This window comes from Perna viridis, chromosome 15 (assembly GCF_037379345.1).
Source record: "Perna viridis isolate PV_CMFRI_1.1 ecotype Kerala chromosome 15, ASM3737934v1, whole genome shotgun sequence".
Lineage (NCBI taxonomy): Eukaryota > Metazoa > Mollusca > Bivalvia > Mytilida > Mytilidae > Perna > Perna viridis.
Window position 1 is genome coordinate 23,107,582 of NC_142459.1, and position 17,153 is coordinate 23,124,734.

Consider the following 17,153-nt stretch of genomic DNA (forward strand, 5'->3'; position numbering starts at 1 on the left):
GTCAGTAAGACGTGTATTTTGATAATTTTGACAAGTTTGTTATATGCATATAAATTCGGTACTGAGGGAATGGCTTGAGTAAAATAATAAATCTTTCAATTCATTTGTGAAGTTCATGATTATTTAATAGATCTGGTTTCTTAATGCCTGTCTACTTTCCTGTTTGGTCTGTGTTCCTGTATTAGGTTCCTCGGTACGTGTCTGTTTTTTGTGTTTGTTGTGTGGTTGGTGCATTTCTATAAATAAAGGTATGATAGATTATATTGTATCATTTAATTCTGGTATACAAAGGCACATGCAGTATCAGTTTTAATTAACATTCAAATCGGCAAAAACCTGTATGTTCAAAACAGAAGCGTAGATTTAAAACCGATATATATATATATATATTTGTTATATATTTTTAAAATATTTTGCAAAGTCTATATGAATCGGATTTTCTTCTTTGTTCGTTCTACTTTTAATCTAACTTTATCATGTGTCTGAAAAAAAAACGTTGATATTGAGTAATTACTTACTGACAGACATAGAGTCGTTGAAATGGTAGAATTCGAGTGTGCATGGAGATCGAGAAGTCTAATATAAGATCTTTGGAGTTTTAACATAACCCTGCTCCAGAAGCCTATTTGTTAAGTGTCAATTGTAAATTTAGAGATTTTGATTCCACGACAATTTGAAAAAATAAAATTTATAATCCTTCTATTAAAGAACAAAGAAATTGCTTGAAGTTTACCTAAATTAGATATTCTGTTCATTTTGTACTTTAACCTAAGTTTCTGCATGCATCTCTGGCAGAGGAATGGCATTCACACTCAGGAAATAACTTCGTAAATTGTGAAATGAGTTCATTCATTATAACGCAGTTCATTTACAGTATACGAACTGACTGTATTCTAATACGGTACAATAATCCATACAAAGATAGCTTCAAAGCTTAATCTGCAAAATGTACCACCAAACCTCTTTCACAATGTTCAAGTCTATATTTACAGTTGTCAAAAAGGGTCTCTAGTCATTCCATGACACGTGTTACTCCTGTTGTGATATGGGTGTAACGTGGATCTTGACAAAAATAGACAAATCATCTTTAATCCTTCAATTAAAGACTATTTTCGGAATACAACAGCATCAACACGTGATTTTTCAACCCTTTATACTACTATCCCACATACTCAATTCGAACATTTTTCTATTATTAACGTTTAATTGTGGAATCAATGTTACGTCATTGCAATGAGCAAAAGCCACAAAACGTTAACACTTATTTCTTTCATTCTAAGCCGCTGATTGAAAATGTATTTGATTTTTTAACCACCTGGCGGTGTTTAAATTTTGGCGTGAGTTTTCCCGCATTTGTACAGATTTCATGGGACAAATAGATTCTGGACGATGTTACTGTGCAGTAATTTAAAAAAGGTTGTATACTGTACCAAACATCGGTGTGCTCAATTTTTTAATAGAAATTGTTACATTACTTACCACCCTTCAAATAAAGATCATAACATAACGAATATTTTATTATATATACTGTAATGTAAGTCTAAAGTGAAAAGTAAATCCACAAAACAGATTTTCGACTGTCTTTATTTTGACAGTATGAAGCCATACGGTTTTGTGACCTGATAATTTAAACACCTCAAACGCAAATTGCACGTGCGTTTGATTATTGGTTCAAAGAAGCTGACATTGAAATTGATTCTATTAATGTCTGAAAGCAGCAGGGTCAACTTGTGTAACTTAGATGCATTTCAGAACCTAATTTTTTAGGTCTTTTTACTCCCATATTATAGGCCCTTAATGCTACTGATGTCTATGAACTTGATGTTGCCGATCCAACTCATCATTCTCGATTTGTAGTTGACGATGATGTGGTCTCAGTGTGGTTGTTGAGGTCATTGTTTCTAACTTTTTCTGGCTATTTAATCTTAGAATTCTGCATCGGCATTTCTTGAGGAATGTATCAAATCGCTCTTCGTCCTTCTCAATTAGTGTTCATATCTTATTAAAAGAAAATTCCTTACTTAACTAAAACATAACTTCAAAACGACATATCTTGTTTCCAGTTCGGTAAAATCAGTTTGAAAAAATCTCAACAAATATGCAATTTTGTTCCGCTTGTGAACCACGTTTTTTTTTCTTTGCTAGCAATAGACGAATTTTCAATTATATGTGCAACAATTCGTGTTTAGTAAGTGTCTGTTATATGATTTAAACGTGTATTTATTCAACGAGTCATAGTTTTCCTTTCCTCGTTTGTCTACCCCGGACTTGACTTTTTATGAGCAAATCGGCAGTTGTTTCTAGAAAAGCAGAGGACGCTTACCCTACCGGTGCACCTGGTCCATGCTCCCAGTTTTTAGTGGAGTCCGTGTTGCTTATTTGCTTTTGTTACTTTGTATGTATGATTTTACTTACTTTATGTTCTTTGTTGTTGTCTGTTTTCCATGTCTGGTCTTTATCCCTGGATTACATTCTTTTGATCACCGCTATAACCTTGGTTCCCTTGATTACTCTTTGAAACTAGAGTAGTTCAAAATTAGTTATATATCAGAAGTATGTAACCCAAATAGAGCAAAGAGAACAGTAGCACTATTGTTCTTGTGGTACCAATTTTCGTGGTTTTCGTGGGTAGGCTAAACCACGAAATTTGGTTGCCAACAAGGAGATCTATAGATATGTTAACTGAAAACCACGAATTAAAGATTCAATGAACTTGTGTTTCTCCTCCAATCCACGAAAATTTGTATCCACGGATTAAAGTATTTTCACAGTGAGTTGCCATTTAGTATTCATAGTAGAAGTTCTTGAATATTTTAAAATGTTATGTATTTTTCAAAATCATTTGACAATTCATTCAATTGAAAAATTGAAAAAAAAACTTTTGTAAAAGGTTTGTGTTGATATAATAATGTTGGGGTATAATTGCGATCATAAACCGTACTGTTTTCAAACTTCCAAAAAAATCATATGTGAAATAATAAAAAAATGATTTATCACGATCAAATCAGTAAACAGTTCTGGATGAAAACATAGTGAATGATTGCAGTCAGAACACCTTAATTCATGGTACATATTTAACGTTAAAAACTGATATTTTAATGTATAATTTCTTATACATCATATTCTCAATGATAACTTACGTTTGATCTGCCTACATTAAATTAAAAATAAAGTGGCGGCTAATGCACCTTATTATGCTTCAAACCTATGACTAAAATATACAGAGGTGATACAAAAGAAAAGGAGAAGAAACGACCTTTAAGTAAGCTGATTTTCGAATTATTAGCTTCTCATTTCGTACAGGAAATGCACAAAACAATTAATTGTATATTTCAAGCCGTGCCTGTGATCTACATACATATTTATTGCATTGAGTGCGGATACTGTCAAATGAGGAAATATGACATGGATATATGGTTATCAATTTTCTTATACAGTGACTATGTATTGTTTTCTACAGATAAAGAAAGTCCAAAAATAATTCAAACATTCTTCAGATTCTTCAAACACCAGCTAAACATGTCTGCTGAAAGTCTCACAGCACTAGCCATTGAGTGTCGGGCATTTGACGAAAACGACCGTCGTGATGTAGAAACTACGTACACAAACCTAAAGATGAACAAGCTGTTGAAATTATTAATACGAAAAGGAAAGAAATTCTGCACTTTGATAATTCAGACATTAAACAAACAAAATCGATCAATAGCCGATAAATTGGCCAATTGTGTAAGTTACCTGGTAAAATATGCTTCATTTTAGAGAATTGAGAACCTTAACCATGCATGTTATCTTTTATTATGCTTGTACTTAAAAGTCTTAAAAGAGGAAATAATAATGTTTTTAGTCTTTATAATTTTCATATCGTCTATTCAATGACCCTTGTTTGCCAAATTGTTAATATAGAAGAGGCTTTACAAAATATAAGAAATTCGAATATTGTAGTATAATTAATGTATTCCCTTCTTAATATTAGAACATATTCGTAAGATTTGCCAACAAACAGTAAGTTTTAGATGTTTTGTTATGTGCAATGCAATGTAATGTACTAGACACTTTTCTATTTTCATCGTCCTATTTATATTTTTAAACAGCCGATCGAATAGTGTCTTAATGGTGCGAAAACGGCCCACTCTTGTAATTATGACTGTAAAAGACTAAACTTCCATTGTTCCATCAGATTTATTTCGACTACTGTGTCATATATTGAAAAATCACCAGCCAGCGCACACTACTAGTTGTATATTAATATATTATATGTAATGTAAACTTCGTTAAATTGAGAATTCTGTATATTGTAGTTCAAATTCAACAGCTTACCAGATAACAGTAATGACTTTGACAATCACGATGCAATTGATGACACAGAAAGAAAAAAAGAAAAACGAGGAAAAATGATGCAAATCCTATTTAACAAGGAAAATGATGACTGGATTCCTCATCTGATTCAGATACTCTGTGAAACAGTTCATAACAACCTGGTTGACGATTTGAGATGTTTTCAAAATTGTCAAGGAGGTAAACCTGCTCTCTTGAAGAAACAAAAAAATACTTACATGATTGGCAATATTGTTGATTTAAAAATTACGAATACACCACACGCTCACTTGGCGAAAGTTTAAACAATTAAAGCATGAACATGCAAAACCGCCTAGTTTATTAAATTGATAATATGTAATAGAAGAATATAAACTTGGTTTAATCATTAGGCAAGACAGACCATTTGTTTTGTTAAACATATTTGTATTTTAGAGGGAAGAGTTGTAAACCAGGCAGAGTCACCTCCGAGTGCTTTTGAAATTAATTTACATGCACTTCACCATAACCAGGAGCACTTTAATGACGTTTTAGAAGGTATGGGTCCTATGCAAGAAGTCATTCAACAAATGATTGATAGCAACATCATGGATATATGAGAAAGTTATATAATATTCACAATTCGCTCTACAAAGGCAGAGAAGATCATGTCAGTTTTACAGGGGTCAGACACAGAACTTACGCGTAACCCGCTGCAGAGACTATTTGATACATCTTTTGAAGTATTTTGGAAATAATGCTGTAGTTACAATGACAATCAAAAGAATGAGTATACAACTACAAGGTACATGCATTATATGTCCCTATTTTTATTATTTTTATTATTGTTTTTACTAGAAGTAGTTTCCAGTTTTCCAATTTTTTCAATCTGATGAAATTCATTTATAGTCACAACATGAATTTTAGTTGTTTTAAAATTACATCGTATTTACTGCAAAACAATTAATCAAGTAAATGCACTTTTTGTGTATATATTGACTTGTTCATCTTCCCTTGAAGTTGAATTGAATTTCGATTTAAGGTTTTAGATTCGAATTACACACGTAGTAGTAGTGAAATATAATTATCAAATAAAATAATGTGAAGGTAATAATGCGTTTTTAGTCGAAAACCAGCATATATATTTGATAATCCGCCAATAATTGTATCAATTCTTTATTACAGATGTCATTAATGTGAATGGAGAATGTGCAGGTAAGATTTGGTAGAATGTAATAATATACTCTCATACCTCGCTATTACTTATTTGTGAATTAGACAGAACTGACATTATTCAGTTGTTCTCCTTACATACACCAATGGTTAAAAGTAATGCGAGTTTGACAAATATATGACCTGTACCAATATTTACATTTTCTCTACCCGCTCACTAACTAGTAATTACAACAAACTGCTTGAAGATGGACTGTTATTATCGACTTTAAGATGATATGGAATCAAAGTTTTATGAAAGTTGATGAAATCAAATTAAATTTAATGGACACAAGAAATGGTTTTTGGACAACGGGGCATTGTTAAACGAGGAATAGTGCATGGGGCACGATAATTGGGAATCAGAATTAATTTGGTACTTTGATAAATAATATTAATTAAGTTGAATTTATATTAGTGGAATTAAGACTTCAATAAAATGTTATTATAAAACAATTACGTTTATTGGCGTTGTTAGACGGGTAGTGTGTCATTCAGTATACGGAATGGAACAACGAGGGATAGGCAATGGGAAATGGAGAGAGTGGGACGTTTATTCACAATGGAGCGTTATAAGACACAACATTTAGCACAAAAGCTTACAAATGACATTTGATCTATGTATAGTAAATGACTAAACTTTATTTACCTTATTGCCCTTACATTTCATTCACGCATATATGATCATTAAAAGTTTCGGTCGAAAACAACGTCCAAAACTAAAACCTTAACTAGTGTTGAGCGTTGCAGGGATAAGATCATAACGTCTTTCTATGTTAGTTATAGTAAAAAGTACACAGACTTTTTGTATCGCGCTAGACTTCTAACAAATAGGCTTCTGGAACAGGGTTATGTTGCTAGAAGATTGAGGTCATCACTACAGAAGTTACACTATGGTCGTCCACATGAACCCGTGAATCGCTGCGGTGTATCCGTCTGCGCCATGACAACTGATTTGTTCAACATGTCATAGTTTTGCTTTCATCTTTCGTTTACCCTGGACATGATTTCTTAGGAACAACTCGGCGGATTTTTCTAGAAAAAACAGAGGACGCTTGCCCTACCGGTGCAACTGGTCCATGCTGTAATGTTATGACTATCCACGAACTAACAGGAGGCACAGTTCCCTTACACATGTCTTCTTTATAGAATTGCTCCTTTTTACCTTAATTTAGCATCAACTCGTTTTTAAAACAACGAAACAACTTAATTACAAAATTAAAAATATGTAGCTTTTTTTAGGTGCATTACATTTTTCAGATTTTGCATGATTCTTACGAAGACAGCTTCATAATTATTTCAAGTCTTTTGTTTAAAAAAATCATATGTATACCAAAAGCCTCCCTACATTCTATTTAAATTATGTAGACCAAAACTATGCATTACCAGTTAAACTATCAAATCCCCTTTTTTGCCATCCATGGACTGCACAAACAGTCATTCCGAAAGAATTCACAGCAGGCACAGATGCATATGTGTCAAAATAAAATCAACAAAATTGAAAACAAAACCAAAAATGTTAGTGTCAAAATGTGTTAAGTGGTGTAATGTATTTTATACAGAAACCAAACTATTTTAGTTACCAAGAAGCAATTATAATACATATGCATTTAAAACAATGTTACTATTGACAGATCAACAGCAGATGGCGCTTACCCTACCGGTGCAACTGGTCCATGCTCACAGTTTTAGTGAAGTCTCACTTGCTCATTGACATTTGTTGTTTTATAAATATTATTTTATGTCATTTTGTTGTGTATGTCTGTTTTCCCTGTCTGGTCCTTGTCCCTGGATAACATTCTTTTGATTTCCAATACAATCTTGGTTCCCTTGATTACCCTTACATGTAACATACTGACATGGACTAAATATAACTGATGTTGAAGTGTAATATTGTTTTGAAATTGCCAGGATGCCATAATCCAGAGTGAGTTCGAACTATTGTACATGTATTTACACTTACAGACTGTATGGCCAATATGTAACTTTTTCAAACTGTTTTGTTGCATTGTAAAAGCAATAACTGCATTATTTTACATAGGACATAAACAATAGTAATACATATCATTTGAACTTATATCTCTCATTTCAGAATCTGTAGGGTTAATTTCCAACACATCTTCTGAAGTGTTATTAGTTATTTTCATCTTCTATAGTATTAAAGTTTCTGTTGAATAATATTTTGTTTCAAAATATTGAAAAATCCGAATAGAAAATGGTTATACAATCATGCGAGATAATACATATACAATGGACCTTTTTTCTTATTATTATTATATCTATTCAATTTTGAAATTACACACACATACATAATTGACATGTGCAGTGCATGCACATAATATAAAATTCAGATTATAATCATAAGTAATACCTTTTTGTAGATCTATACAACTTTTAGTGGAAAACAAAAATAAAACACTATTCTTTGTCTCTTGTATCTTTTGATTCTTTGCCAAGGCTTCAGTATAATTTCTTACACATTTTAAAACACTTTCAATTAATTATTTACAAGTACATGTAAATTTCTAGCAGACGCATTTAATTAATGTTACAAAATAACTAACCTCATTTCAGCTTCAAAAGCCTCTCTGCCTCTCTTTGCGAAATTTTCTATCATTTCCCCTGCTCTTCTTTCCATTACTTTAAAATTTTTATGGGAAATAGGGGGTAGGTTCAGTGTGGAAAGGACATTCTTCACTCTTTGTGTACCCCCTAAGGCATCTATCATTGCTGAAAGAAAAATTCAAAATATATCATAATGTTCAATACAATTGTACAAAATATCATACAAAGTACATATATATACACCTCAAATAACAGTAGCAGCATCACACATAATCATGAAAATAATATAAAAAAAATCTCACTGATCCTGTTCATGTTATAAAAGTAACAATTGGTTTGAAGCCTATTATTTATAGTCCAGGCCAAAATTTCAATGGAAATAAATAAATCGCTTTTACACCAAATGAAGTTGTTTTTACAAGCCTTAAAATGGGCATATTTTGCTGTTTACTATTGTCTTTTTCTTTTAATGTTTGTATGTAATGGTAATCATTTTAATGATTTTGCCCTTTTTTGACATTGACTGGTAATGAAATGGCATTTGTTAACTATTTTAAAGCTCATCTGGTGTGCATGCTTTGACAAAGGAGAGATTTGAAAATGACAGTGTGGGTATTCGACTAGAATTACATTAACAGGTTGAGAACAAGTCCAGAAATCAAGGTTATCCCCACCTGACCCCACCCCCATTTCAGATATAACTTACGAAATACCATACTAGTTTCAGTCAGAGTATTGCTCCCTATACTTAGTCTAAGGGGTGAGGCTCTGTCTGAAATGGGGACCTACAAATGTATTTATGTAATATGACGTTGTACTGATCAAACTGATAAGCAAAACACATTGTTTCTTACCTGCTCCAAGCTTTGTGTTTATACTGAAACTTGGCATCCCTTTTGAGCTTTTGTTCTTTGTGCGTTGTACCATATGCAACTCGGTTTAACTCGTTACAAGCCATATATTGCACGTACAGGTAGCCACCGGGTCCACATTTCATTTCTGCTTTACTGTTTTGTGACTAAGAATAAGCGGGCCAAGCAAACACTGTCAGCCGGATTTTCAGGGGTCATCCATAAAGTTTAATCCGTAGCAAAAACCGCGATGTAATCCGTGAATGTGTGACATAGGCATAAGTGTTATGCCGGATCGTATCCTTAGCTCTTCCGTCAAGGCGATCCTTGAATGTATGACGTAGGAAAAATGCAAACATGTAATAAATTTACTTCCAGATAGAAAGTCTTTCATATGTTAGAATTAGAGTATGCATGGCGAACGAGAAGTGGGTAAGTATGTATGTGAAAAATCTATATGATATATCTCTGTCTATATTTTCAGATATAAAAACAAATTAATTTAATTAATATCAAACTCAGCTTCCCAAATAGAGGAGTAAACTACCTTGGGACATTAAGAACATATGCACATTTGTAATATTCGGAAATTATCAATATCATATTGGACATGGAAGGTGTTCTGTTTTTAAAAGTGATGTCGACTTTTAGCTGTGAGTGAAAAACATCTAGTGGGGTTTCAATGATTAAAAATATATTTAAGTATACTTCAGCATTAGCAATCATTCAATCTTGGTAGGAAATATCTCGACGATATAACTGTGCAGTATTTTCGCAAAATGTTGAGTCTTGTGCCAGACAACGGGGTCCTCTATTTTTAAAAATGTCCGCTACTTTACTTACAATTTTTTTTATATTTAATGATGAATATTGTAGTGTAAGACTAAATTGAAAAGTCAATCAACAGGACCTGACCTTTGTTCGTCTTTGTTTTGACAGTATGATGCCTATTCTGCCTTATGACATTTTTAAAAATCCAAACGCAAATTGCATTGTATCTGAACATTGAAAAGTTGTCAAGGATTATTTTCACATGGTCTACCAAAATGCACTTGAAATTAAAGAAACAAATTATATCAGGAAGTTTGACTTGCTAGTAAACATCACCTTGGTTCCCTTGATTACACTGTTGTAGTGGCAATACACCAACATTTCCAACATGTGTAATATTTATACCGCAATCAAGTACATTCGTATAAGGCACCGACCATTTTTATATTGAAAGGGGGGGGGGCGCTAGGATATTTTTGAAAAAAAAAATATTAATTTAACTTTGAATAAAAATAAAAACAAAATACTTTTTGCGTGGCAAGAAAAATATATTCGTATTAGATATTCATAGTTTTCAATATCAAACTGAATACCAATCGGTTACATTTTATCGTTTTACATTCGTTTGATATTTATTTCTAGTTAATCTTATTTGTAAATTCTAAATAAATATCAAATAAATATCAAACATTTTTTTTATCTGTTCTATATTCTTTTAACGTTCGTTTCTGTGTTATATATTAAATATAGAACACATTTGAATATCAAATTGTATGTCAACCAGATTTTTTTTTCTGTTCGACATTCGTTTGACATTCGTCTCCGGTTATATGTTGAGTATATACAGGATTTGAATATAAAATTGAATAACATACTGGATTTTTTTCTGGGAAAAATCAGAAACAGTAAAGAATATTCAATATATTATTTTTTTGCAGAATCAACGTGCACAAATACATATATTTTAAATACTTTGAATTGGTTTTCAAGATGGGTGAAGACTTTTTCCCTGTAATGCCATGACATTGTTTCTGAAGATATCTTTATCTCCCTTATGATATGATTATATATTATTTTCTACAGATACAGAAAGCCCACAAATAATTCAAAATTTCTCAGATACTTCAAACACCAGCTCAACATGTCTGTCGAAAATTTGAGTGAACTTGCCGTCAACTGTGGAGCATTTGAAGAAATTGACTGTCGTGTTATAGAGACTACACACACAAACCTAAAGATGAATAAGCTGTTGAAACGATTAACACGAAAAGGAAAAAGATTCTGCGCTTTGATAATTCAGACATTAAAAAAAACAAAATCGACCAATACCCGATAAATTGGCCGGTCCAGGTAAAGTATGCTTCATTTTAAAGTATTGAAAACCTTTACCATGCTTTTTATTCTTAAATTATGTTTGTACTCAAAAGTCATCAAAGAGGAGATATTGAATTCAGTTTATAGTTTCCATATTGTCTATTCAATGACACTTGTTTGCCGACTTGTTCATAGAGAAGATAGAGAAAAGACTTTATAAGATACAAGAAATTCGAAGATTATATAGTATAATTTATGTTTTTCCTTCTTGATGTTGGAGCATCTTCGTAAGATACATAAACATGTAGGAACTTTCTGTTGTAAACATCTTCAAAGCCTATCGTGAGCATTTGACATCGCTCAGGAAAACTCCTTCCTATCTAAATCTCTTTACGACAAACAAGGGCAAGTATCTTTATGTATATCTCAAATCAAGGTGAAAGTCATTTCTGCCGAGACAAAAGATGCATATACGGCAGACAGAAGACCTATTTGAGTTTGTTAAATACTTTTGGCAGCAAACGGTATGTTTTAGACGTTTGTGCAATGCAAGGGTGTCTATGTATTGTAATGAACATGTTTCTATTTGCGTTCTCTACATATTTCTTTGAAGCCAATCGAGGAGTCTCTCAATGATCTGAAAAACAACCCACTTTTGTAATTAAGAGTGTAAAATTTCATGGTTCCTTCAGAATTATTCGGTTTAGTTTATACCTTTGAGTCAACTCTGGAAACATCACCTGTACTAATGCCAGTGCATTCTACCAGTTTTATATCAATATATTATATGTAGTGTAAACCTTCTTAAAGACAGGATCATGTTTATTGTAGATGCCATTCAACAGCGTACTGATATACAAAGACATACACTTGAGCACCACACTATCCTCGTTTGCCACGAATAGATTTATTGAGGGGTGTTCCAGATATGTTATTTTAGCGAAACTTTATTGACATTGACGATCACGATGCAATTGATGACACAGAAAGAAAAAAAGAAAAACGAGAAAAAATGATGCAAATCCTATTTAACAAGGAAAATGATGACTGGATTCCTCATCTGATTCAGATACTCTGTGAAACAGGTCATAACAATCTGGTTGACGATTTGAGATGTTTTCAAAATGGTCAAGGAGGTAAACCTGATCTCTTGAAGAAATATAAAAAAAAATATTTACATGATTGGCAATATTCTTGATTTAAAAAATACGAACACACCATATGCTCCCTTGGCGAAAGTTTAAAAATAAAATATGAACATGTTCAACTTCCTTGTGTATTAATTGATAAGTATATAATGAAAAATAAAAAAAAAACTTTCACTTGGGTTAATTAAAAGACAAGACAGGACAGTAAATTTGCTGAATATATATGTCTTTATTTTAGAGGGAAGAGTTGTCAACCAGCCAGAGTTACCGCCGTGCGATTTTGAAATTAATTTACATGCACTTCACCATAACCGGGAGCACTTTAATGACGTTTTAGAAGATAGGGGTCATATGCATGAGGTCATTAGCAACATAATGGTTATAAGGGAAGGTTCTATACTATTCCTTATTCGTTCTACAAAGCCAGAGAAGATCATGTCAATTATACAGGGGTCAGACACAGAACTTACGCGTAACCTACTGCAGAGACTGTTTGATAGTAACGTACATCTTTTGAAGTATTTTGGAAATAATGCAATAGTTACAATGACAATCAAAAGAGTAACTATGCCACCACGAGGTACATGCATTATATGTGCACTATTTGTATCATTATTGTTATAATAATTACCTAAAGTAGTTTCCACTTTTGTAATTTTTCATTGTGATGAAATTCAACGTGGAATATCCTTGAGTTGTATTAGAAATTATATCGTGTGTACTGCAAAACAACTAATCAAGTATATGCACTTTTATCGTTGTATGCATGCATGTTGACTTGTTAATCTTCCCTGTTGAAGTTGATTTAAATTACACATGTAGTAAAAAATCGAAATATAAGTAACTAATGAAATTATATGAAGGTAATCTGGCTTATCATTTTGTTACGTTTAATGATTTTTGAAACCTCAAAACGTCCAGTAAATATTTAATATTTATACACACATACATTATTATTACAGATAAAAACTTTCGAAATAAACTTCGAAATATTGTAGCACGCTGTAAGTATTCAATAGCTCTTACTTAAATGTCATCTTATGAATTTTAAATTGTCTCTACACGACAATTCGTGACAACTATCAGGATGTGTTATACGAAATTGAAGATGATATAATAAACGAAAAATTTGCTAACATAAAACATAGAACAGAGGATGAACAACAACGAATGGAAATAAGTGAGACCAAGACACGATCAAAGAAAGAACATCTTTTCTTGCAGTATGTTTGGTATGACGCCATTATAATTCAGGGGTTTATGAATGTTTTCGAGAAACGATCCCAGTTAAAGATCAATAAATCACGGTGTGTTAAATGCGAATCTCAATCAGGTACGAATTGACTAAAATTCAGATAATTTCGCTACACAAACGGGTAAAACTTATTGCGTTAAATTTATTTTGAAATACAGTTGAATGATAAAGGTTTGACAAGCCTAACTCCGATAGTTATTTTTAGTTACAACGTGTTTTCACTATAGCATACATGTTTGAAGAACACATTTATTGATGAGTTGTTCAAATTATAAATGGTTCATTTGAAATTGACTTTATGTCGTTTCTTATACACTGAATGATGGTAAATTCATTCTTCTATAAAAGCAATTTGTGTACTGCCAATAGCAAAAAAGAATCATTCCTGTGATTACCATTCTTATAAACGTTCTAGATACCAGCGACAAAGAATTTGCCTTGAAGTTCGAAATATGTGCTGAAGATGATGACAAAGGTAATTCGGTAGAATTTGTATTGTCCCGTAATCTGGTTCCCTGATCAATATCACAAGCGACCCTAGGGTCGCTGAAAACATAGACTCAGGTCACCAGTGACGGAAATGAACAATATGTAAGTAAATTGCCGCTGATGAAATTAAATAAAAACAAGGATGAGATTATCTAAATTAACTTTATAATTGTGCATACATATCGGAGGATAACATAAATAATTTAAAAACTACTTAAACCACTTAAACGTGTTTTTCTTTATATTTGAATATTAGAACGTATAGAAGTAAATAAAATAACGTCATATTCGCTCAGCCAATCAAAACTTGAGAAACTTGTGGAACGAAAATATTACCCAGGCTTCAAGTTAATATTGTCCTGTAACACTTGCACGCATAATGCCACAACATGTGCGGACATGATGGTTTATTTTCTAAACTGATGTGACATGAAAATGTGCTACAGTCAACGCTTGTACACGCCGATGAAGCATCAATAATGAAACATTCAATCCTTAACGAAAAATGTTTTGACAAGCACCTTTATACCCATAAAATTTTGTATATGGTCTTTTTCCCCCTTATTTTTTAAATATAATTGCTTTTTTTTGTTCGCTACATTGTGTATGTAGATCGTCTCTGTTTCCTGTTTTCACGTATATGCCATGTACTTTAATTTTTCATTAACAAAAGTATCAGATTTGGTATTTTGTACCGATATGTGAAAACTATCACATGATCTCATAAAAAAATATATTTGATTTGTTTGACATTTCCATTATTTTACTACTACACTAGATTTAAGGAAATGTATATGTAATATAAAATTGTATATACGCAAATTGAATAATTTACTTACAGAAAACGCCGTTATTAGAATTACCAAATCAGGCATTAGAAGACCGTCATCAGATATTGTTGTATCAACACACATGCGTTTCATTCAACAGTTGTGTGGTCCAAGCATAATTTGGAAAAATATAGCCAGGTATTATATTATTTGCTATGACGAAACAGCACTAGTTTTTGTGTACTTACTTGCAACTGATTAAAAGACGTCACTATATAAAAAGTCTGAAAATGAAAACGTAATTTATGATATTTTTGTAAATTTGTATGAACGCAAATGACAAATAAAGTTGACATAGGAATTTTTTTCTAAAAAAAATCAATGGTCATGCTCTAATTTTGAATTGTACCTCAGACCAATCCTGCTACGGAAAATGTCAGTTCATGGGATGGAAAAAATTGCAGGTAACGCATATTTTTTATGATTTGTAAAACAGAACTGATCAAATATTATAATAAGAAAATTTCGATAAATAGGAACCTTCTTTGTTGAAAAACTTTTATTGTAAATTATTGTAAATTGATGTGTGTGTTATACAGCACAAGTCAGAGTGGACAACACAATTATTAAAAATATTCTTGCGCCTCTTCAGATAGATATCCTAATCCACTGGAAATATTAGGTCATATCTTTCGTTTTGACTCATAACTTAACACGTTGATATTATATGAAAGCTATGTAAATTATAAATATTCTAATTTGAATATTTTCCCGTAGATTACAGAATTATTGTTATGGATGAGACCTGTGACCAAACATGTCAAAGTTTCATCGACTCTGTTCAAGATTACAGTGAATGGGTTTTCCGATTTTGTCACATGCCTAGAAAAGAAGATGATTCCGAAAGAATGAAAACAGCAAAATGCATTATATTAGCTTCACCGGGACCTCATGCGTTTGTCCTATTAGTTGATGTATCGAAAATCGGTCAGGTAAAAGACACAATTCGTACTTACGAACATGTTCTGGGTTCAAACTTTACGGATTATCTCGTTATCGGAATAAAAGTTGACGAAAATAGGACAATTATCGCAGAAGAATGTATACAAGGCTTCATGAATCTTCACAATTTACCTAAGGGCGAAAATCGTTGCTTCGTTTTCGACAATGTGAGTAATCGGGAAAAACAGGCTCAAGATATGATTCGACGTTTGGTAAAGTCTATTTCAAATGAAGGAAAGTACTTTATAAATGAAGTATTCAAGATTTCTGAAAATGTAATCAAGAAAACAGAGGAAGATATTGAGGGTGAAAAGGTTCAGAAAGTCAAGGAACTCACTCGAGATCTCAAAAAATTACAAAGTGTTAAAATAAGTAGAGCCACTGCAACCAAAAAGGTGCTTTCAACGGACACCCTTTTTGAAAACGTTGGTTTTGAGTAAGCAATTAATCCTCTAATAAACATCTGAAAAACTTTGAATCTAAGGGTTCAGCGTTTGAAAAATCGATATCTAGAATCTCGTGCTATCAAAAGAGAAAAACTGAATCTGTTTAGATCACGATTTCGAACTGACATTTTTTAACATGAACACACATATTCCTACGGTATATTATTATTTAAAGGACCAAACATTCGCATCGCAAATTTGACAGTTCTAACATCGTTGGGAATTTTTCAGACCTAATATATATATATATATATATATATATATATATATATATATATATATTTACAAATAAGCGTCAAGACATGTATATCCATTCACCTCACGAACGGTACAGTATCGTATTCATCATGTAGCAGCCTTGATATAAATACGGGTCAGTGTTTAAAACTTTTTCGGTGGAATTTAAAGAATTGTACACAGAAAGAAATGTTGGACATATTACAGTATATACAGGAAATGGTATACACGTATACACTTTGAATTATTTAGTACATGTTGGGACATTTCCGATATGTGTCCATTGCACATGTATATGTATTGCAGAGTATTCCCCAGAAAGAGACAGCAGTCTTGGCAGACCTAGGACTATTTATAATCACTTTTTTTATATGCAAAAATAAGAATCGGAAGGGTTACATCTGAATTTGCATTTGATATTAAAACAGTGTTTTTAACTTTGCCGGATTGCATAAGAGAATTGAATATGTTGCTACATGTATTGATTTGGACTGTGTGCTCCTTGTTTCTATACACAAAGACAACACACTAGCCGACAAATTTGCGGAATATTTTATGAATAAAATACAGAAAATACGAGAATCTCTGAAAGACTTCGAGAATTACGAACCATCTATCAAAAATGTGCCATCATTTTCTTCGTTTGAAAAACTATCGCAAGATGAAGTAAAAACTTTAATCAATCAATTACAATCTAAATCTTGCGAACTCGATATCTTACCTACTAAGGCACTAAAACAATTTTTGGAAGAATTGTTACCAAACATCACACGACTCGTAAATCTTTCTCTGACACAGGG

General features: G+C 32.2%; 2 protein-coding genes and 1 pseudogene across 2 annotated transcripts; 2 read left to right on the forward strand and 1 right to left on the reverse strand.

The window, feature by feature from the left end:
• The first annotated feature begins 3,048 nt into the window (after nucleotides 1–3,048).
• On the forward strand, nucleotides 3,049–7,901 carry LOC148597514 (uncharacterized). Its single transcript, XM_088564244.1, has 5 exons — nucleotides 3,049–3,726; nucleotides 4,299–4,515; nucleotides 4,750–5,098; nucleotides 5,479–5,508; nucleotides 7,140–7,901. The coding sequence occupies exons 1-3, from the start codon at nucleotides 3,208–3,210 to the stop codon at nucleotides 4,911–4,913; spliced, it is 900 nt and encodes a 299-aa protein (XP_088420370.1). The 5' UTR covers nucleotides 3,049–3,207; the 3' UTR covers nucleotides 4,914–5,098; nucleotides 5,479–5,508; nucleotides 7,140–7,901.
• Nucleotides 6,797–9,647, reverse strand: LOC148597515 (uncharacterized; annotated as a pseudogene).
• Nucleotides 9,648–12,018: 2,371 nt separating this feature from the next.
• Nucleotides 12,019–16,110, forward strand: LOC148597516 (uncharacterized). Its single transcript, XM_088563040.1, has 6 exons — nucleotides 12,019–12,142; nucleotides 12,393–12,734; nucleotides 13,825–13,884; nucleotides 14,740–14,866; nucleotides 15,083–15,132; nucleotides 15,446–16,110. Exons 1-6 carry the CDS (start codon nucleotides 12,019–12,021, stop codon nucleotides 16,108–16,110), a joined length of 1,368 nt encoding a protein of 455 aa, XP_088419166.1.
• Nucleotides 16,111–17,153: the final 1,043 nt, after the last annotated feature.